Genomic DNA, 22,216 nt, shown 5'->3' with positions numbered 1-22,216 from the left:
TTGGTCGGTGAGAAATTCTGTCACGATTATGAATTCAAATGTACTTTGTACAATAGTTGAAAGCGTGGAGCAATGGTGCCACCTGGTGGAGTTTAGTAGTAACTGCAGTGTAATCACGTGAAGTCGCAGTCAGGCACGCAGCAGCACTCTCATCATTTACTCTGACCGGCGACCGCTGACAGACTGGCTCTGCAATAATGAATACCTAGTACAAGCCAGACAATATTTAAAGTGTTTAGAAATACCACCAACGGAGCAACAACAGACTTGTTTGGTGTGATTGAGACAGCCAAATTGCCAATTGAGGAGTGAGGACTACTGGTAAGTAATCCGAATATTACCAAGAATTTAGCTAGCAATATATAGCGTTTGTGTGGTTACTGTTGTTAGCGGTAGACGGTTAACAAACTATCCTAACTATGCATCCTCACAGTCACAAGACAGCTTGCAGTGGTCTTAGTCAGACCATATTCCTTGCAATCCTTGGCTAGTTATACCCGTTACGAGAAAGTATGCCTTCACCACTTTCAGTTTAGCTTCTCACGCACAGCTAGCCATCATCATTAGCTTAGCATGGTATATGGTCTTGTTTCATACTTCCTTAGCTTGTGCTGTCACTGGTAGGGTGACCTGACCAGTTAACATTAGCCTACTGTTAAAAAGGACAACATACTACTAGGCTCGTTTGTTCCCATGGTGACCCGTCAGTCAATGTAACTTGTGTTATGCGACCACCCAGCAGCACCCACACAAGTTCTCCACGTTGGCATGTGATGTGAATCCTGTTTACCTTGGAGGCAGGTCACTAAACGATCAGTTGTGCACACATCATGACTAACGTCTCTCTTCAACGACTTCTGCTTCTACAGGGCCATCAATGGATAAACGTTCCACAGTATGAAATGTACTGGTCTGGCAACTGAATTTCTCTCAGGATCAATAAAGGTATGTCTGTCTGTCTGTCGGTCTGTCTGTATGCATGTCTAAATCAGGTTAACACTTAGATTGTGATTGATTGAATAAATGAATACTTTATTAACAGTTGGCAGAAAATAGCACAGGAAAGTACAGTTCAATACAAGGTCTGAGAAGAAAGCACTCTGGCTTCTTTCCATTGGGGTCCTTCATATTCAATTCATAGACGAGCAGTGTCGGCAAATAAGACAAATGAAGCAGAGTAAAAGGTGTTAAAATCCATCCATCCATCTTCAACCGCTTATCTGTAGTCGGGTCGCGGGTCGTGGTCGCTCCACCAGAGAACTCCAGACTTCCCTCTCCAGAGCAACATTAGTGACTTCCTCCTGGGGAATCCCGAGACGTTCCAAGGCCAGTGAGTCGATGTGGTTCCTCCAACTGCGCCTTGGTCTGCCCCGGGGTCTCCTCCCAGTGGGACGTGCCTCGAGGACCTCCCTAGGGAGACGCCCGAGAGGCATCCTAACCAGATGCCCAAAACCACCTAAGCTGGCTCCTTTCCAGGTGAAGAAGCAGCGACTCTACTCCGAGTCTCTCTCGTGTGACTGAACTTCTCTAAGGGAGATGCCAGCCACCCGCCGACGAAAACTGATTTCGTATTCGCGAAATTTGTATTCGCGACCTTTCGGACTTCGGTCATGACCCACACTTCATGACCATAGGTGAGAGTAGGAATGAAGATTGATCGGTAGACAGAGAGGTGTTAAAATGAACCAGAATAATACTGTAGCTAGTAATGGTTTGTGGTCATTTGTCATTTGAAATGTGGAGCATGAGGCTTCTACAAATGTGTTGTAAAGAAGAATACCTGAGTAAGTCATTGTAGGTGCATCAGTACTGAAGCCATCTGGGAACCCATCAGCCAAAAAAGAAAAGGGGGAACATTTTTAGATCTGTCTTGAGAGATTACTGCTGAAGTGACTAACCCGAAGGAAAGGTGGTAAATTAACTCTTTAATTGTACATCATGTTGTTTGACACTAAAACACCACTGACACTGTGTGTACTGTGTACTGTACTAGCCAACAAAAGTCCCCATCTGTTGCAATTATGTGGTAAAGACGGTAGAGGGCGATGGTGAGACATATTTGGCTTCTTGTGGGTGGTTACTCTTACTTCTACATGTCTCTAAATCAAACTTTTTCATGTCAAGGACCCATCTGAAGATATGTTGTTCCAGGGACCCCCCAGAAGCAAATCATTTGAGTTAAAAATGTTCACTGTGAAAGAATATATATATTTTCAAAGTTTTGCACACATTTTCACAATTTGTCAAAAATAGCAGATCTACAAGCTCGTAGAGCTGCATTCGATGTCTTGCTGTGAGCTTGTAGATCTGCTATTTTTCAACAGATAAAGTTTATAATTATGGTTAAAGTTGTTAAAAGCTATAAGGTGTCACAGATGCATCATCAGGTTTAATTTCTGCTCTAGTAAGCATGTGGACAAGTGTTGCTGCCTATTAGATGTGTGTCCATTTCCAGGCTTCAGCATCCCTGAACTACATTTCGGAATGACTGCCTCATAGCAGTAGTTAGACCCACAATCACACAACTGCACATTATGGGTGTCGATTACAAATTTAAGTTGACAATTAATTGTCTCACAAATAATTGCGATTAATGTTTTAATTGTTGTTGTTTTTTTCATTGAACATTGGAAATTTCTATTTCTGTTTGCCTTTAAAGCAGAGGTTTTCTACAGGTGGTCTGTGAAGGTATTGTATGTGGTCCCTGACAATGCAAAGTTGCGAAACAGAGTGCACTAAATGACCTGGTGACGTATGATGACACGTCAATGTTACACGAAAAAAGTACAAAAACATGCACATCCAACCCAAACTTGGGCAGGTGCCGAGCGGCGAGCAGTATACGCTCGGAGGGGCTCGGTGGGCTCCGCTTCCGATGCTGTGACAAGTGCCTTTATTTGCACAAATAGGTTACTGACACTGTAACTGACTGTAAATGTTGTAATTTACTGGAAAGTTGGATGTCAAGAACTTCCACAGTTGACTTGTACGGGAAAGTGTACGCCCCCACGTACACACTGTACGGGATTGACTGGTTGAGTCACCATTATTAGGAAATGTGCCCATATATAACCAATATAATAATACATAATGGCTGTTAAGGGGAACACAACAGTGGTCCCCAGGTTGATTCTCAGTCAGGGTGGTGGTCCCTGACTCCCTGGTTCATAATCCGTTGAAAATCCCTACTTTAAAGGCTTCATAATTACAAATTGCACAGGGCAGATATGACAAATAACTTAATTACAAAGAAAATCACTGACACATTTAATAACTTTTACTTTCCAAAAAAATTACAAAATAGCGGAAATAGTTGATCTAACATGTAAGCTTGTAGATCTAAAAATGTTTGAAAATGTATGGGCATTTTTCAACATGGAAATGATTGACGATTATGCAAAAAAATTGCGATTATCTCAAATTATTGCGATTAGGCGGTTATGTAATATTTGTGACGGGCCTAGTGCACATCACTTGTTCTGGAAGATATATCTCTGTGGTGGTACCGCTATACACATACGCCCGTATATCATCCAGTTCAGGTAATTGGACCTCAAAATGTAGTATAATTAAATCCTCAGTACTTTCCTATTGTAAATGTCATCCATTTTGTGTCTCCTTTTTTTTTGTGCAGGTCCAGAATTTGGCTGACCTCCTCCATCTCGGCCTCGCATGAGCGTGTGTTGATTGGATGCGTCGTGTGTGCATCGGTGTATATTGCCTGCTAGAGTACATGCGAGTGTGTGTGTGTGTGTTTGCGATGTCTGTGCTGTTTGACCCATCTGAATAACACGCCTGGATCAGTGCGTATGCGAGCGTGTGTGTGCTTGCGTGGTGGTCGATCGTCTCGTCTGTGGTGAGAGTTTGTGTGCATGCCGCCCCCCTGCCCGCCATGTCTCTGTGTCCCTCCCGGCTCCGGGCGGGTCTCCACCTCCTCTTCCTGACGCTGATGCTGCTCCCAGACACCCCGCTGTGCCTGACCGTGCCCAAGAAAGACCCCGGCAACCTCGGCAGCATCCTAGGCAGCCTCAACACGACCCAGGAAGCTGATTGTCAAAAAGCATGTGAGTCTATCTGCGGGGAATTCAATTTCAGTCCATTTTTCATAAAACATTAAAATAATAGCAGTAATGCAATACAGTGAGGATATGAGGAACAAGGAATTTAACTAAAAGTTTAACTAAAAGCAAGAGTGTAGAAGTGGGTCTTGAGCTGTGCTTTAACAATGTCTACAGAGGCTGCCTGTCGAAGGTATAGTGGGAGTTTGTTCCACGCCGTCGGCCCGTAGAAGCAGAAAGCTGCCTGCTACACCGTGTTTTTTAGTTGTCATTTTTAGGCACAGCGAGCAGTGGAAGACCTGAGGGGGGGGCGGTTTGGGACATATTTAGGCATATTATGTTTATTTTCTACATGCAGTGTGTTGTGAGCAGATGTACAATTGTATATCTGCAATTTTTTGAATAGCCAACATATAAATGTTATGTTTGTTTAGGCCTATACCTCTGAGTCACCGATTCTTAAGAGTGGTCCAGGGGGTCCCCAGCTAAATGATAATTTGGAACCAACATGACATCAAGGTTCAGTGAAGTACAAAATGGACCTTAAGCATTTAACTTAAAACGTATATTTTAGTTGACCGGGGTCCCCCAGGGCTCTATATTTGACCTGCAACTTTTTCCCCCCCTCCAGTCTAGACAAAAGTCTCTTCACAGATAATAGCAGATCTAAAATGCACACAATGTGTTGCAGCGACAAGTGAGGTGGTTTGAACCAGGATAGAACAATGGAATGAAACTAGAAATACCTCATTTCCATAAATGGAAATTTCACAACTTATCAGAAAGGTTGTAATTTACAATGGAGAAGGTCTTGTTTGAAGCTTTCCCCAAATAGTAATTGGAAGTTTTTCACACTTCTAAAAATATCAGACATATTGCAGTCATTCAGATTTGATTAGGAGACTTTCTTGGAACTCAATTTTCACCATAATTGGTGTTCTTGTCTTTAATGAAATGCCGACCAAATTTTCCCTCATAACGTCTGCCAGCATTCTGAGGGGTATTCAGTAAAACTTAAGTGTTCATTTAAAAAAAATCTAAATTAGACCTAAATCCTAACGTCTTTCTGAAACACTACAGAATTGTCAATGTTCACTAAAGACGTTATTTCTCGGCCTAGTCTGTAGCAGATGGAAACATGAAATGAATTGGATGGATTGAAATTGAAAGGCATAAAGACATATAGGTTACAACAGGTGTAAATGGGTTGTATTCTTTTTACAGGAAGATAGTTCTGTTTCATTACGATGTATTTTTTTATAACAAAGGTTTAATATTATGAAAGTTATTACCTAAGTACACAATTCGAACACACAAACCCAGTCTCTAATTTTGCTGTTGTGGAGGATAAAATACAGCTGTATGTAACATATTACTTTAGGAGAGCAAGACTAAGGGCCGATTAATACTCTTATTTTACCGCTGTTTCGGCGCTGTAGTGCCGAAATGATTTCGGCTCGTCAGAAAATTTCAGTAGCACCGAAGAGACGACTTTAGGACGGTACTACCTGCCCCCCCGAACCTCAAATGACGTCAAATTGTAGGCTCTACAGCGCCGAACCGACTTTTATTCGGCTCTAAAATAGGAGTATGAATCGGCCCTAATCCATGCACATCTTGAGCTGAGAGTTACACAGAATAACCTGTACATACCTTACTGTAATACATCTTTGTTACAGCCACCGTGGCTTATCATGAAAAGCAAGAAGTAAATCCACAAAGCAATGCTCCCCCCATAAGGATGAATTTATTTTCCACCACATTATCGTTGAAATAATGCAATTTCAGAATGATGTCACTCTTGGCCAATGCAATCCTTGGCGTTTGATAATGAGCATAGCTGATGAAGTAGCCTTTTACACAGAATCCCAAGTGAAAGCCAAAGTGATGTCTCACTAATTTAAGTTATAGGCCAGTATACTTGGATTCACTAGAACCTGCATACCTGCAAATTATTGGCCAAGCTTTTAACCCTGGGCACTTCAAATGGACTCCCCGAATTAAAACTCTGGTGTAAAATGCTGGAGCATCAAAGTCTGCACATTTCTTGTCCCAAAGTCGTTTGACAAAGCGTCAGTCATCCATGTGCAATAAACATGTCGATTTTTACACAAACATCAGTGTTAACCACTTAAAACCTTATACTTGGTTGACACTATACTACTATATTCTCTGTTTTCTCTCTAGTACATTCAATTAACATTAAATATCTTCGCTGAAAATGGCCAAAGAACATTAGGGTTAATTCATTAATTTGATTTAACCAAACAATGTAGCCATTAAGTTACATTTGTACATACTTTAATTTCGACATTGATAAATTAACCCATTTTGGTCGGGCACCCATTTTGGTGTTAGCATCATGTCGTGCTTTAGCTATTGAAAAATAGCAGATGTACAAGCTCATAGCGCGCCACCGAGTGGCGCACTACGAGCTTGTAGGTCTGCTATTTTTGAAAAATCGAAGAGTGACTGACATAGAAGACATTTTTAGAATCTGATCTCAGGTCAGAATGAAAACTGTCAGGATGTAGAAGACATTTTTAAAATCTGATCTCAGGTCAGAATGGGTTAACTAAGTAAGAATTTTACTGTGGGAAGAGTGCTCCAGTGTTTTACTTCAGGTAGTCTTTTGAAGTTCTCAGGTAGAAAAAAAAAAGCTTTTCCTATACAGTATTTGGTTGCTGACTGACCATAATGTCATGCGCAAAAGTAGTATTTTGGAAACTTTGTAAAAGTGAAAGTCGTTTAGTGTGTATGTGGATTTTATCACCATTGAACCAACAAACAGTATGTTAACAAAAGCTTGTGACAAAATAATTGTTGGATCCAATGAATGGAACACGGGTTATTATTCTTGTATTTCCTGAAACGTAACCATTTTGGAATTTGGACGTACAGTACACGGTTTCTGCCCGACAGCAGCAGCGATATATACTGTCCTCTACAGACGAGTGAGCAGTGCACCAACACCATTTTATTGGGAAAAAAACATGGGTGTAACACTAGCACACTGGTCTGGACCTGTGGACCACAACCTTTGGGAATGTGCATACCTGCATGTTTGGTTCTCCTCCTCTGTGTGGTGTTGTTTGGGTGGGTACACCGCTACAGACGGAGACGGAGGTGGGAGATGGTGAGAGTGCACGGCGGGCAGATGGGGTGGGAGAGTGACGAGATGTGTTAGAAGATATGGGAGTTGTCTGGCGGCTTAGTATCACGCTCTTTTAAGACGAACTCAAGCCATATGTCCCCGTTGGTCTGTTTCCTAAATCGCATCTCCCTCCTTTGGTGGAGGTATAATTTCAAAGCAGCCATGTGTTTCTAATTGAGGATGAAAGGGGCCGCTGGTGTGTGTGTGTGCACGCGGCATGTGTGTTTGTGTGTGTGTTTATGGTCCATGATTCAGGCAGTACTTTCGCTGGCCAGGCCCATCTCTCTCTCTCTCTCTCTCTCACTCTCATATGGTGGCTTTCTTGATGTAAAACTAAACTAAGCTAATCCCTGTGGTTAGAACTGGACTATGTCTGTCAACTCATTCAGGTTTCAGGGAATTTCTGCAATGTAGAAATATTCAATGTACTCTGCATCAGAATACCAAAAAGTAGAAGTATTCATTATGCAGAATGTCCCATTTCAAGTTTTCAAATCAAAAAATCTGATTATTATTTACAAGCTCACAATGCGTTGCAACGTGAGTCGCGACGCATTGTGATTTTGTAGATCTGCTATTTGTTTTGCTGAATTGCTAAAATGTATATATATATATAGGGCTGAAGTGGTTAATGTTTTGTAAAAAAAATAATCAAAAAAAATAATAAAGTTTTCAAGTAAAAGTACAACATTTGGATCCGAGATGTACAGTAGAAGTAGAAGTAAAAGTATTGGAAATACTAATAGTAAAGTTCAAATAGCTCAACATTGTACCTAAGTACCAGTACTTAAAGTAAATGTACTTAGTTACTTTCCACCACTGAGGATATTATGTGTGTCACAACATCTGCAGCGTGATTGAGAAGGTCACACGAGCAGTTCTATCATTATGCCGTCCGACTCCCAACACTGTTTATTTATAGCAATATAGTTATTATGGGAAAACCACTTCCATAGGTTGATTTAGCCGTCTGTCATAATTATGTGTGCTTTGACACACACGCCACAGCTATAAATACTGTCTGTCTGTCTGTCTGTCTGTCTGTCTGTCTGTCTGTCTGTCTGTCTGTCTGTCTGTCTGTCTGTCTGTCTGTCTGTCTGTCTGTGTGAAGAGAACCTGGCTGTGTGTGTACTGTGTAAGTTGTGCAGTAGAGGATGGATGAAACAATGATAAGTCTTATATTATCATGTGTTAACCCCAGGCCTTCAACCCCCTGCTGTCTCTTTCTCAGCACTTTGAACACCTCTGTCGAGCAGATCCCATCCATCTCTCTCTCTCACTTTCTCCCTCTTTGTCTCTCTGCCACTCTCTTTCTCTCTCTGTGTGTGTGTGTGTGTGGTGGAAAAACATACTCAAATGTTTAACTTAAGTAAAAGGGGGGGAAGGATCAACATATGGAATGCTAGAACGGGTCATCTCCATATATGGAGATCTAAGGGTTTGAGGTCAGATGTAGAGTTGCTGGCTGGCTCCATATATGTACATATGCAGATCTAGGTGATGATCCCGTCTTCTCCATGTATGGTTATCCAGGGTTCGATGTGGTCAGTGTCGTGATCTTCATATATGGAAACGCCCATATATGGTGGCCTGAAGTTTCACAAGCTGTGACCATATATGGAGTTGTGATGTCACGAGGCATGACCATATGGTGGTGACTAACTGGCGGACGAGATATGCAGGTTTTCATAGTAAATGATAAAAAAGTAAATAGTTACATTCCACTGCTCGCTCGCTCTCTCTCTCTCTCTCTCTCTCTCTCTCTCTGGCCCATTAGCAGAGAGCAGCTGCAGAAGCAGTTAAACCAGCCAGCTGTCTGTCTAATTAGCGCACTAGGAATACAGAGAGAGAGAGAGAGGATGGGAAAGGGAGACCCAAAGACTCAGAGGTGAAGTGTGAAAGAGATAAGGGTTGAGAGAGACAAACAGACATGGTGTAACTTACTGTAAGGTCTGTGCTCATGTTCATCAGCAATGCTTCCTTCTGCTTCCAACCAGCAGCAGCCTATAATAAAACCTGATTCATAACTCCTTGTACAACGGTGTGTTGCACTTACATTTACAACCTCACAACATGCGTTTTGTGTTGTGTGAGCTTGTAGATGAGCTTTTTTGGTGCACGACACCATAGTATTTAAACTAAGCAATTTGTTTTAGCTTAGTTTGCATTTGCAATTTGCATTTGCATTAAGCTTAATGTAACATTTCTGCTAATGGGTGGCAGTGGTGGCTCAGGGGTAGAGTGGCTGGATGCTGGTAACCGCAAGGTCACCAGTTTGAACCCTGTGGGCTCCCCCAGAGTTAGTGTCGAAGTGTCCTTGAGCAAGACACTGAACCCCTAATTGCTCCTGATGTGCTGGTTGGTGCCTTGCATGGTTTCCGCTGCCATCGGTGTACGAATGTGTGGGTGAATGTAATGTAGAATCTATGTAAAGCGCCTTGGATAAAGGCACTATATAAATGCACCATTTACCAAGCAGGAGTCTCTGGCATTTCATGTAGTACTAAAGCTTCTCTGTATTAAGCCTAATGTATACTTTGTCGCACAGCGGTGTCACTTTGCCAAAAACAACTGATTCAGATCGCAGCCTCTCTTTATTAAATGTATTTATCCTAATTTACATTTTGTCTCACTCCATTAGTCCAGTCCTGGAGCTGTTATAGTTTTGAAATATTCATTGGTTTTAGGAATTGAATAGTGTTAGCTTACCGTAGTGTTTCATTTAGGTTTGTTCTCAGTTTCAGGTATTATGTGGAAAGCCTTGGTTTAAAGAAGCTGAAAGGTGCAGGATGAAAGAAGGCATGACATGAACAGATTTACAAAACGTGTTATCTAGGATAAAGCTGCCATATTGAGAAAAGCCAGATATAGCAAATTGAAGGAGACGGACTAAAACTGAGCTGATTTTACAATGATATGCATGTACTTTTAATTGGTTTTGGATTGTTCATTTGAGTTAGTTTCAAATGATATTTTCCCTTTTAGTTTTAGCATTTAGTTAACTATAATAACCTTGGTGCAGTGTTGAGTTTAGTGTACAAGTTGAATATGTGTTGTCACTTGTCTGAATATTGTTTCTTTCCCTCTGCATAATTTCATCAGCTGTTCACACCACCAGTGATAACAGTGTTTCGTTTATAGAAACCACTCTGGGAACCCAACGTCAAAAAAGACAGGAAAAACAGTGCCCTCTTTTCCTTGGATTTGTTCGGAGTCAACAGTCAGTCTCGAGAGACTAATAGAAACGGACAGGCCACACCATTGCTTCCAGGTCTACCGCCAATGTGACTTTTATTGAAGATGTGAGGCTTTTGTAAACCCGAGTGAAACCAGGCTAAATTGACTGAATTAAGTTCACACGGCCAGATGGTTGAGAGAGCGGGCACAGAGCTAGTCACCAGGCGTGTGCAACAATTATGATCTTACTCTTTAAGGATTCTAATAATCATGTGCTTGTAAATGCAACAACCAAGTCGTTGTTATCACTATTCCTTCACTGGGTTCATTTTCTCCAGTGTCTTCAGTGTGTATTATGAGCAAATTACCTCATAACCCATTCTGAACGGGAACCCATTTTGGTGTTGGCATCATGTTGTGCTTTAGCTATTGAAAAATAGCAGATCTACAAGCTCATAGCGCGCCACCGAGTGGCGCGCTACGAGCTTGTAGGTCTGCTATTTTAGAAAAACCGAAGAACGACTGACATTTTTTAGAATCTGATCTCAGGTCAGAATGGGTTAATCAGACCAGTGTGTGTCCAGTGGAAACCTCGTATGAATCTGATCTCAGGTCAGAATGGGATAATAACCTTGCTGTATTCCGGGAAGGCTCAGTCGGTTCACCTCAGCAGGGCTCCTTTCAGTTTTGCTGAACGAGGCTGGAAGCAGAAAGCAAGGCGGCTCAAGCTAATTTACGGGACCAGTGGGATCATCTGATGATATGGGAGATTAACACCAGGGAAAGTCATGCCTAAAAAATGATATCTAGTTCAATTCTGCTGTGGAGTTCAACCTGAAATGCTTGCCGTTTTAAAACTAACCCTTAAAAAAGTGCTGCAATATAGATGTGTGCACTGCAGGCATGAGAAATATTCTCATGACTTCTGATAGTGGACGAAGGGCCAACGTCGCACTAAAACTGGATAATGTAACATTTCTCCAGCATTAGATTTCAATGCATGGAGGTTTGTTGGTGGTTTGTATGCAATACATAAAATAGTCAGTCATTTTGATTAGATTCCAATATCTAATTATTCAAAGGGATAATATAAGTTTTCCCTTAACCTTTGTGCAGACATAGTGTGGAGTTCAACGAATGGAGACGTATCTAAACACTAGTGTAAATTATTCACTTGGTTTGCTGATTTTCTAAGCATCCTCGTCTCCAGAGAAGGTCTGCTCAGTAGTTTAATAATTTCCACACACCTGGTCTCCTCATCAGAAAGCACGAGGGAGAGCTGGAGGGCTCAACAGAGAGATACTACTAGTGAAAGAAAGAAAAGCACGGAGACACACATCATGAAGCGTTCAAATCCGGATGTTATGAGTGAGGTTTGGCTGCTTCAAGATGCCTCCCTTTGGCCCATTCACGATGCTGTATACACGAATGAGCACGTCTACTAGTCTAGCGTGTGTGTGTGTGTGTGTGTGTGTGTGTGTGTGTGTGTGTGCGCGCGCAAGTGCAATACTCATGAGTCCCGTCTAGTGCCATGCGTCTATGTGGCAGTACGATCTGAGTGAGACACACACAAACCGTACATTTAGGGCTGTATTTTGCGTGTCTTTGGTACCAGGTCTTATTCCCTAACTTGAGTAAACTAAAGACCTGGAGGCGTGGTCAATGCTCTTTGGCCACTCAGAATAGCCAAATGGCGTTGATCACGCCTCCAGGTCTTTAGTTTACTCAAGTTAGGGAATAAGACCTGGTACTTAAGACACGCAAAATACAGCCATTAGAACGAAGGCAGACAGCGATTTGTCTTTGGCCACTGACCGTGTTTTTTTTCCCCGTGCTGGGCTCTGATTGGTCCATCGCATCACGGAAAGGGAAACCGCCAAAGCTGGTTTGAAACGTAGTGGCGCGTTAACTATGGATCTCACTGCAGTTCTATAGGTTTGCCCCGCTGTGATTGGCCAGTAGTTGAACACCCACAAAGTTGGGTTGAGAACGCAGAGGTAAAGTCAGTGACGTATCACGGCCACAAAGCACAGGCGTAAACGGCACTTCTGCATCCTCCGCATACGTCACGGTCTATGACTTCACTTTAAATTCTGTGCGTAGTGCGTATTGTCTCATGCATAAACATGAGGGGGGGGGGGGGTAAAGCACATCTTGCTAAACAGTCCCGCCCCCGATGAGTGGCCCATAGATGTTTCAGAAAGTATTTATTTAAAGACCTGTAAGCCTCGGACAAAGCCAACTCGGATGTGACAATAAACTAACAATTTTGGGCCGAATGAATAATTAGAAAGAAGAAAAAAGGGCAGGGTACTAAAACACTTTTAGTTTTTATGCTTTCTAATTATTGTTCCCAAAAAGTTGTTTATTGTCGTGATTTGTCACCATCCGAGTTGGCTTCGTCCGAGGCTTACAGGTCTTTTAAATAATTACTTTCTGAAACGTGTAGGGGGGAAATTGAATGGGAAATTCTCTTCCGGGCCGCTCGTTGTCTGCATGAAAGGGGGCGCGACTGTGACGGTCTGTAAAGGATTGTGCATCTTTGAACAATTATAAAAACATGTTTTGGCCTTTATGGCCTTCAGCACATGCATAAAAGGCATAGACAACACCGATTTTTGCGAATCTCAATATTATTACAGTACATATTTTAAACTGAATCAGCTGGAATGCTGAGAAACGGCATCATCTGTGTTGTTCCTGTTGCGTGAATTGTACGCTGTTGTCAAGGAGATAATTTTAATTTTGCCGTTGGACGTACTCCTGAGTCCTTTTCCCCATTACAGGTTTTTGGAACAGTAAACAAGGTTTAAACAAGGAGCTTTCACGCAGAGTTACATTGGCAAAGAAAAAGCCTGTTCAGAGTAGTAACAGGAAATGTTTGCTAGTAATTAGAAAACCAAGTTGTCAGCAGCATTGACTGCATCTGTTTTCAGAGTACCACTTATTTTGCTAAATGATTAAAAAGGTATTCGTACTAGTCGTGAAACCGTGAGTAAAACCTGGTTCCTTTATGGAGCAGTGATTCCCAGACTTTTCAGGTCGAGACCCAAAAGAGAGAATAGACGTTTGCCCTGGGACCCAAACTAGAGAAAAGGGCAGATCTACAAGCGCACTACGTGTCGCTGTGTGCAGCATTGCGAGCTTGTAGGTCGTCTATTTTCACTACTTCTTAATTATAATTCATTTGTATTTATGGAAAATTCATAGATTTGGGGGATTTTAACTCAACTCGTAGACCCATGAAAAATGGTCTGTGACCCACTGTTTGCTAAAGGGTACGTGTCATAAACCACGGAGAATTATGGGACATGTGGCGAGCACCTTTGATATCTTTACTTCCTCACCACAGGTCAAGACACAGACGGGTGCAAAAAGGGAGCGTTCAGGAATGGCACCTGTTGGTGTGATCCGTGTGAAGAGCCAGACGTCCCCCCACTGTCAGGTAGGAGCAGAGGAACACACAGTATAAGGCAGTACAAGTTTTCTTTCCTTTATTTTTTAGTTTACTGAGTTTTTTTTGTTTTTTGTCAAATATGTTTTTATTGAACAGATAAATTATTACAAACATTATGATATGAAAAACTTTTTTTATGAAACAAAATGAAAGAAAAAATAAAGACAAAAAAGATAAAGAAATCCCTTAACCCTCTCCCACCCATACTGCTCAGTGACATTGCATACTATATAATAAGATGATAGAAAGCTCATGGAAAACATCTGAAAAGAAAATGGCGTACAGTCAACCATATCAATGGTATCCTGTCTATTAATCGTTTCTACTCAGGTAATGGACAAGGGGCAGCCAAATCTTATCAAACTGTCTCTCCCTGTTTCACAGGAAATACCTTATTCTCTCAAGATGAAGTGTACTAGTCATTTCATTTAACCAGTGCTTAAATGCAGGAGCCTCTTCCTTCTTCCAGTTTGTCAGAATTAGTTTTTTCGCTGTAATCAGACCATATGAGAAGAGTTGTTTCTGTGCTCTCGTCAACATAGGCATGGAGTCTGACAAACCCAGAATTATTAGTACAGGATCGGGGTCAATATGAATACTCAAAATATCAGAGAGCGTCTCAAATATACTTTACTGAGTATTTACCAATACCTTTACTTCTACTCCACTACATCTCGGATCCAAATATTGTACTTTTACGAACATGGGAATTGGTTGATTTGTGGCTTCCTTTCAGTGGCTTTCAACTCTTGATATGATGTATAAGGTGGAGATAAATATATTGGACAAAACATTAGTGTGTTGGTCAGTTTCTTTATACTGTGGATTCCAGCGGAAAACTGCTTTACTGTGCAGCAAAATGTGTACAACAGTATGTGACTACTAGCAAAAATAATCGTAGATTTTAGACGTTTCAAACAATAATTATATTCATTCATGTGTTCAAACGTTCATAGACTTGTGGTGTTCTGTTGTTCTTCACAAAGGTGGTGGTTTCCAAGGCAACAATGGAGCAGGTTCTGCTTTGACAACTCTGAAACAGACACACAGCCCATTGTCCTCCTCCTCCTCCTCTTTATTATCCTCTGGTCACCACGAAACAAACCTCCGCCAGTCACAACGCAATAACACTGTTCACACTTTAAACCCGGACGGTAAGTCCACTAATCAATCATTTGTCCACCACTCCATTCCTCCATTCACTCCCTTACAAGAACAGCCTAGTGTACCTCCAGAAACATTGCCACCTTCGACAGCATCCGGCAAAGAGCCAGTAGACCAGTCGCCTAAAGTTCTCTCACCTTCAATACCGTCAGGCAAAGAGCCAGTAGACCAGTCGCTTAAAGTTCTCTCACCTTCAATACCGTCAGGCAAAGAGCCAGTAGACCAGTCGCTTAAAGTTCTCTCACCTTCAATACCGTCAGGCAAAGAGCCAGTAGACCAGTCGCTTAAAGTTCTCTCACCTTCAATACCATCAGGCAAAGAGCCAGTAAAGCCTAAAGCTGTCTTACCTCAGTTAGCACCTATCCCTTCCTTACCACAAGTTAACCTGTCTACCGCTGCTCTCCAGTCTCCCAACAACACAACCTCGTCAGCTCCTATACAGCCTGATAGCAATGTCTCCAATAATGCATCTATACGTTTAGAGCCTGAGAATAATAATAATAATACAGTCATAAAAAGCGTACAACCAGGACAAGGTACAACAACTAAAGCGAATAAAACCGAATCGGTGGCCACCCCCGCTAACACTCCAACCACGAGAAAAGCAACGACCCCATTGCCAGCGACGACAAAAACTACCACGTCAGCTGCAGCAACTCTACCAACGACGGCAAAGAATACCACTTCTACTTCAGTAACTGTATCGACAACAGCAAAAAGTACTACGCCTACAGCTGTAACTACAGCCTCAGCTCTTACCACGACAACTACTGTTAATACTACAGTGACGGCCGCGACCACAAAGAAGCCATCTTTAACATCTGTAGCCACCCAAGCGTCAATGTCTCCTATTACTGACGAGCCACCAGTTCAGTCTCCTTCTGGTTCTGCTCTAGGGAATGCTAGCACTATTGGTAATGCTGCAAGCAGTACCACCACTGCTAATACCGTCACCAATCAGAAACATGTGGTTAATACTGGAAGTGGGGTCGCCATGGTAGAGGTCACTGCGGGTGATCTGGCCAGCCACCTGGTGGATACGGCTTCTTTGCTGGCCGTCTTGCTTATTGGACTGCTCTTCTTCCTTGTTTCGGTCGGTGTGCTCGCGAAACAGGCGTATGAGAGTTATCGCAGGAAGGACTATACACAGGTTGATTATCTTATCAACGGGATGTATACAGACTCTGGGGTGTGAGGGAGGGAACGGGCTCGCCCTCCAGCATTTGAAGGTTAAGTCGTGTTTTGAGAGAGTGTCATAAAATATGGCTTAAGGTTGTGTTGAGTTTTGGGCTGGGAATGTGCTCAGGAATGGATGTCCGACTCCAGACCAAGGCTTTTGGAGGGACTTCAGTGAATGCAGGGTTCTGTTTGCAGTGGGTTTTGTGTCATGAAATGAAATTGAAATTGACTTTGGCTAGGGCAATTAATTTGGTGGGCTGAGGTTGAGACTTCACTGGTTGGTTCAGGACCACTGTTGCATGGTTCGGGGGAATCCTCAATGGGGAAAAGACCAGGATGAGGAACCTCTCGGTTGGATGACTTGAGATGAGCACTCTCTCATGGCTGCATTTCTTCTACCCATGTCCCATTTATGGCTTCCTTCTTTTTACTGTTCTGTTTTTGAGGTCTCTACATCGGCATCGCCAAACCTTTGCAACACGATGAAATTCCTATCCAGTTCCCTTTCTAATTTGTACCGATTTGGGTGGAGGGGATTCTTATGAAATTAATGTTTAGTGAGATACACCGTCATCGAAACGTCTGTTAGAGAGAAAGCACAGCAAATGGTGTGGTCAGGTCGAATTAAAATTTATAAAAACGGAAAGACATTTTGTCCTTACGATGTAATGTCATAAGGCTGTTGACAGTATTGTTCTTCTTTTTATTTAGCCTGGTAGAGAAGTAATGGACTTCTCTGGACTGTGAGTTTATTTTATTTATTTTTCCTTTTTATTTTTTGTGCCACATTTGCCAGTGAGGAAAAAAAAGTTAGCTCTTACGTTCTGACGGCAGACTTGTTTCTTTAACAATACATCAGGGAGTGTAGTTTGTGTGTCGTCTTAGTAACATAAATGTGCACTCGGGCCGCACATCCCAAATGTATGTTGTGTTGAGAAGCAGTACGAGCGGCCTTGGACACAATAAAAGAGTGTTTGGGCATTTCACTTTTTTTTTCAGTCCCAGAAGAGTCCTAGAAATTATGACGTATAACAATTAATTGATTAATCTCAAACCTGTTTTTACTGAACTCAAAAACGGCGGTCGATCAAAGAATCTACTGAAAGTAATCAGATTTATTCATAAATATTGCTCAGTAATGAAATTCCAAGCCAAACCCTTATTTTCCCCAAATTGTTTTTCCATTTAAAAGCATTTCCCTTTATACTTCTCAAACAATGAATAAGAATTGATCTTGCTGACTGAAAAGCTTTGCTTCATGTTGATCTTGTCTTCAAGATATTCTGTACTTAAGTCAAAAAGTTTAATATTAAGAGAAAGTATTTGTAGAGGTCTGCAGAATAGACCTTTTCCAGAGAAACACGTTTGCGTCGTTACAGGTACCCCAGCCAACCCAGCACAGAGATGTTTTTCCATCTCTCTTGTGTTGTAAGTTCCCCCAGATGTGGTCTGTGTGTGTTGAGGACTTAAGCGGGTGTTTCAGGGCCAAAGTATGTACGGTCTGGTGTTTAGCCAGTGGACCAGAGAGAGAGAGAGACCACCATGTGGATCTAGTCAGTCATTAGGGTGATTTGTTTTGTTTTTTTGTCAAGTCTGTTAACATTGCCAGGATTTGTTTCTGCACTGTGTGCATCATGGGTAAGAGAGGGGTTTGTTTAGTCAAATTTGTTTGAGAAAACGGGGAGGTTTTGATTGGGTTTTCACTGACTGGCCTGTCCAGGCGTGTTGCCATTAAAAAGAAAGGGACACGCGGTATTGAAACAAACCAACCCCTTCAACCACCCAGACTGCTTCAGAAAACCACTGCATAACTTTATGCAGTGTGAGCTGGCTTCCCCTTCACTTCTACATTCCATCAAATCAGTACAGATTGTAAAAATTTTAGTGAAAATGTTATGTTACGTAATGTTATCCATTAAGAGTCCAACCAAATTAGAGTAAATGAGTGAGTAAAAGAGTAAATGGCAGTATTTTGTATTTCAAGGTATTACATAAGTTCTGCACTTTCTGAATTATGTTTGTGTATCGAATTTAAGTCAACCACGAAACCCCACTCCAGTCTGGTGACCTTGTCAACAGCTCAAAACGTTTTCAAACAACGCTTTCAAGTAAATCTTTTGCAAATTGGAGTGACAATTGACCCCTGCCAATTGAAACGAGCGCGGCTATAATTTTCCTGCTGCAAACTAGAAGCACATTATGATTGGTTTGTGGCTGATTTTTGCATATCATTTTTTTTTATCTGAAATGTCTCAAGAGAAACTCCCTAAGTGAGTGAATTCCAAAGTAAGGGCTCATTTATACTTCATCAAACGACCGTCTTTGCTTGATGGAAATTATGTTTTCAAATGATAAACGTAATGCAACATGACATGTTTTTTTTTCATTTGAACATCATTTAATCTCGAGTTTCCGTCATGTGATGAACTCAAATTACACACGAGGAGGACAGACGAGGACAGGGGGACTGAGGGGAGTGTTGATGCCGTAGGTTTTCCTGTGGAAAACAATGTGGAGTATACGACTATACGTGCATGTCTTAACATCTCTGACTTTCAATGTATTTCTGCGTTTATCAGTTTATTCTAGCCTTGCTCTCTTTTCCAAAGTTCTTGTAAGTTAATGTCTTAACATTTCATCATCTTGTGTTTCGGGTTTGGTTACAGCCTAAATTATGTTTCGTTGTGTACAATTTCTATGCAGATGTATCCACCACTGAATCACGGGATTAAGGCCATAATAATTATAGAGTCTTTATTTTAATACATTTTTATATTTGTGTTCACAGTGAGTGTCTTTCTGACTTCTTGGATACTTTATTATAAAGGAGGTTGATAGTTGAACTGTCCACTTATAACTGATTTATATGAACTTTACTTTTTACTTTGCAAATCTGAGTTATAGATTACATTTACGCCATTCCATAACTCATTCCCATGTTATACAGCCTAATCTATAACTCACACACAATGTCTAATTGTATTGTATAACTGACTAAAGTATTTTTTTCTAATTTCTTTTTTTTTTGTTTACAATGTCTGACATTTCATTGACGTTTGAACCCATGTTTTTTTATCTAATTTTCCCTTTTTTGAAACATTTGCCATGGCGCTTCATAATTGAAAGTTTATTTTCTTAAAAAAAAACAACATTTGATCAAAGGCCACTTATGATTTGATTTGCTGAGCATTCTATTATAACTAACTTGAAACTTACTCGTTTGTGAAAGATTAGCTCAACTGAATCAGCTCAAACCGTTGTTGCCGTCACAGAAAGCTAGCAGATTAGCTTTCACCATAGTGTCATAGTTCCAAGATTCCTAAAATGGTTTTTAATATTGCTTTACATTTCACATAGTCCTTACATTTCCCATAGTGACATAATGCACTTTTCATTACCTATTGCATTTCATTTCATTGTTTGTCTATCATAACGTTAACTGATGATTGATGTCTGTAAGGATCAAGGATGGAATCTTGGTCGATATCCTGTGACTTCAGTAGTAGCAGAAGTACTCCAATGGACCTCATTAGACAAAATCTAAATTAAAATGTAATTTATATGGCATGGGTGGGTGCTGCAACCAGCTAGGAAATGCCCCAGAACGTGTATTTTGAGACTGTTATTATTATGGGGGGGGAAACTGTTATAGGTTTTGTAGCTAACTGAAATGCCAAACCTTTCAAACAATTGGATGTGTCCAATCATATTGCACAATTTATCCCCTTCCATCAAGATAATTACTGTATTAGCATTGCCTTTTGTCTTTTCCTGACCAATTTATCTTTGTTTACTCTTGGGTTTGGGAACTTGCCAAATGATCACACTGAAGCACATTATTTTATTGATGAAGCCAAGGGAATTGTGTAGCCATTATCAATAAATGAATGAATGGAATATATTATAATTATCAAGGTCTGTGATATGGACTCTTGTGTTTGAAAGCTCATATTTACTACTGACTAGACACCACGTTTGAGTAGCTCCAAATGTCTTATGTGTGGTGTTTAGATATTTACCGCATACTCGTTGGTAGGTTGCGTTCAATATGAGCTTTCAGATGCATTGGATTGTTTGACAACCTGAAAGAGAATCGACAGAATTCGCATGTTATTCCTCTGATATTTACTTAGTTTGTTCTTTGAATCACTAAAGTTATTCACCAAGACAAAATACTATAGAGCCATATCATTGATGTGGATGGACTAATTGAATTAAATAGTTTTTGGATTGATTTTGTTATGCCGTTGCTGAACATTTTCCTGGATTAGTCTCTTGATAAAATCTCTCTTGCCATCTCATTTGAACATTTAACTTTTAAATGTTTGAAGTCAGTTAAAATGCTCTCAAAGATCACATGAATAACATGGGTGGATTCTGTTGAGGGATGCAAGATCTGACTGATATATCCAATTAGCTTATATGAAAGACCTGCTATGTGCCAACTCAACAATGTACTAATGCACTATCAAAAGATGTTTATTTGCAGAAAATAAATGATAAAACAACCAAATAGATCAACCATGGTGTAATTATTTGACAAAAACCTTGATAAGTGAAATTCATTGATTGCTGTATTAAATGACTTGAGGCCTATTCATACTCCAGATTTAGGTGATAAGGTGACCACCGAAAACTACAATATGACATCACGCCACGGTGATAAGCCACTCGTCACCGCTCACCCCAACACATCTGTTTTAACTAACCATCGAAAGGGTGAGTAGCTCATCACCTAAAACTGGAGTATGCATTGACCTTTAATCCACTCTCTCCAACAGAGATGCTCCGATCAGGGGTTTTTTGGACCGATCCCGATCACCGGTTGTTTTTCTTACGATTGGCCGATACCGATCTTGTGCGTAAGAAGGAGAATTTGAATATTTCCAAAATGATGTCGACTCAAAACCCATCAAATCTGTTTGTGGTTTAGGACTGTCACAAAGATGCAAAACGGATACTGTATTTCTGAATGACTTTTATAGCACTTAAATTGTATAAAAAGATCTGTTCCTCCAGATCAGATAAATTGCCGTTCACCAATTGGGGACCAATTGATCGGAGCACCTCTACTCTCCAATTAAATCACCAATCCGATTTCTCTTGTCTGTGGCTATTGGGATTTAAATACTTTACATAAATGCCTTTACTATCTGAGTGTTTCTAATTGAGACTTGAAAAAGTCTTGTTAATAGTTTAGTGTAGTATACAGAATTTGTACATTATATAGTGTTTCCTCAGAAGCTTTATTGGTACCAGTGGGGGCAGTAAAACTATTCTCAGGATCAGTTCCAATACGAGTGGACTGCAATTAACCGTTGTTTGTTTTGGTCCAAGAACGCAGGCGGGTGATGAATACAATACACTTCTTCATTGTTCTAATAGCAATGGTCATGGAACTCGTGCACCGTGACGCTATGTTGAAATTGCAATTTGAGCACCATTTGTAGGAGTTCAGAGTGTTAATTCCAGGCATCATACTCCGTGCTTGCTCACAACACAACTAGTTGCCGCTCAGCTGCAGAGATTTTTACAAACCTTAAAAACAGGATGTTGAGAAGGATATTTTTAAGTACCACGACATTTATTATACTTAGGCCATTGTACAAGCTCTTTTTATTTTTGAAAATGTTTACTTTTTCAAAATCTCATCTCACCTAGTACTGTACTTGCAAAACCGCCCAACATTGATAAACTGTCTTAGTACAAACAATACTACTGAAATGGAGCCTGATTTGGGGTCAGAGACTGTAAATCTCTGATAATCTATCAGAAAATATACATGTCTTATGTATATCATGCTGTTTTAATACACGAGATGCTGTGTTTCATCCATCCATCCATCTTCAACCGCTTTTCCGTAGTCTGGTCGCGGGGGCAACAGCTCCACCAGAGCGCTCCAGACCTCCCTCTCCAGAGCAACACCAGTGACTTCCTCCTGGGGGACCCCGAGACGTTCCAAGGCCAGTGAGTCGATGTGTTTCCTCCAACTGCGCCTTGGTCTGCCCCGGGGTCTCCTCCCAGTGG

The 22,216-nt window shown here is 41.1% G+C and overlaps 1 protein-coding gene across 1 annotated transcript; it reads left to right on the top strand.

Annotated features, from left to right (window-relative positions):
• The first annotated feature begins 179 nt into the window (after nt 1-179).
• cUnh11orf24 (chromosome Un C11orf24 homolog) lies at nt 180-20,692 on the top strand. The gene is made up of 5 exons (XM_080761421.1): nt 180-321; nt 870-945; nt 3,635-4,064; nt 13,742-13,834; nt 14,833-20,692. The coding sequence occupies exons 3-5, from the start codon at nt 3,893-3,895 to the stop codon at nt 16,203-16,205; spliced, it is 1,638 nt and encodes a 545-aa protein (XP_080617547.1). The 5' UTR covers nt 180-321; nt 870-945; nt 3,635-3,892; the 3' UTR covers nt 16,206-20,692.
• The last annotated feature ends 1,524 nt before the right edge of the window (nt 20,693-22,216 follow it).

Source organism: Protomyctophum bolini (genome assembly GCF_963924005.1).
Source record: "Protomyctophum bolini genome assembly, chromosome: 4".
Taxonomy (NCBI): domain Eukaryota; kingdom Metazoa; phylum Chordata; class Actinopteri; order Myctophiformes; family Myctophidae; genus Protomyctophum; species Protomyctophum bolini.
The sequence above is the reverse complement of the archived record's forward strand: the minus strand, read 5'-3'. Positions and strand labels throughout refer to the sequence as shown.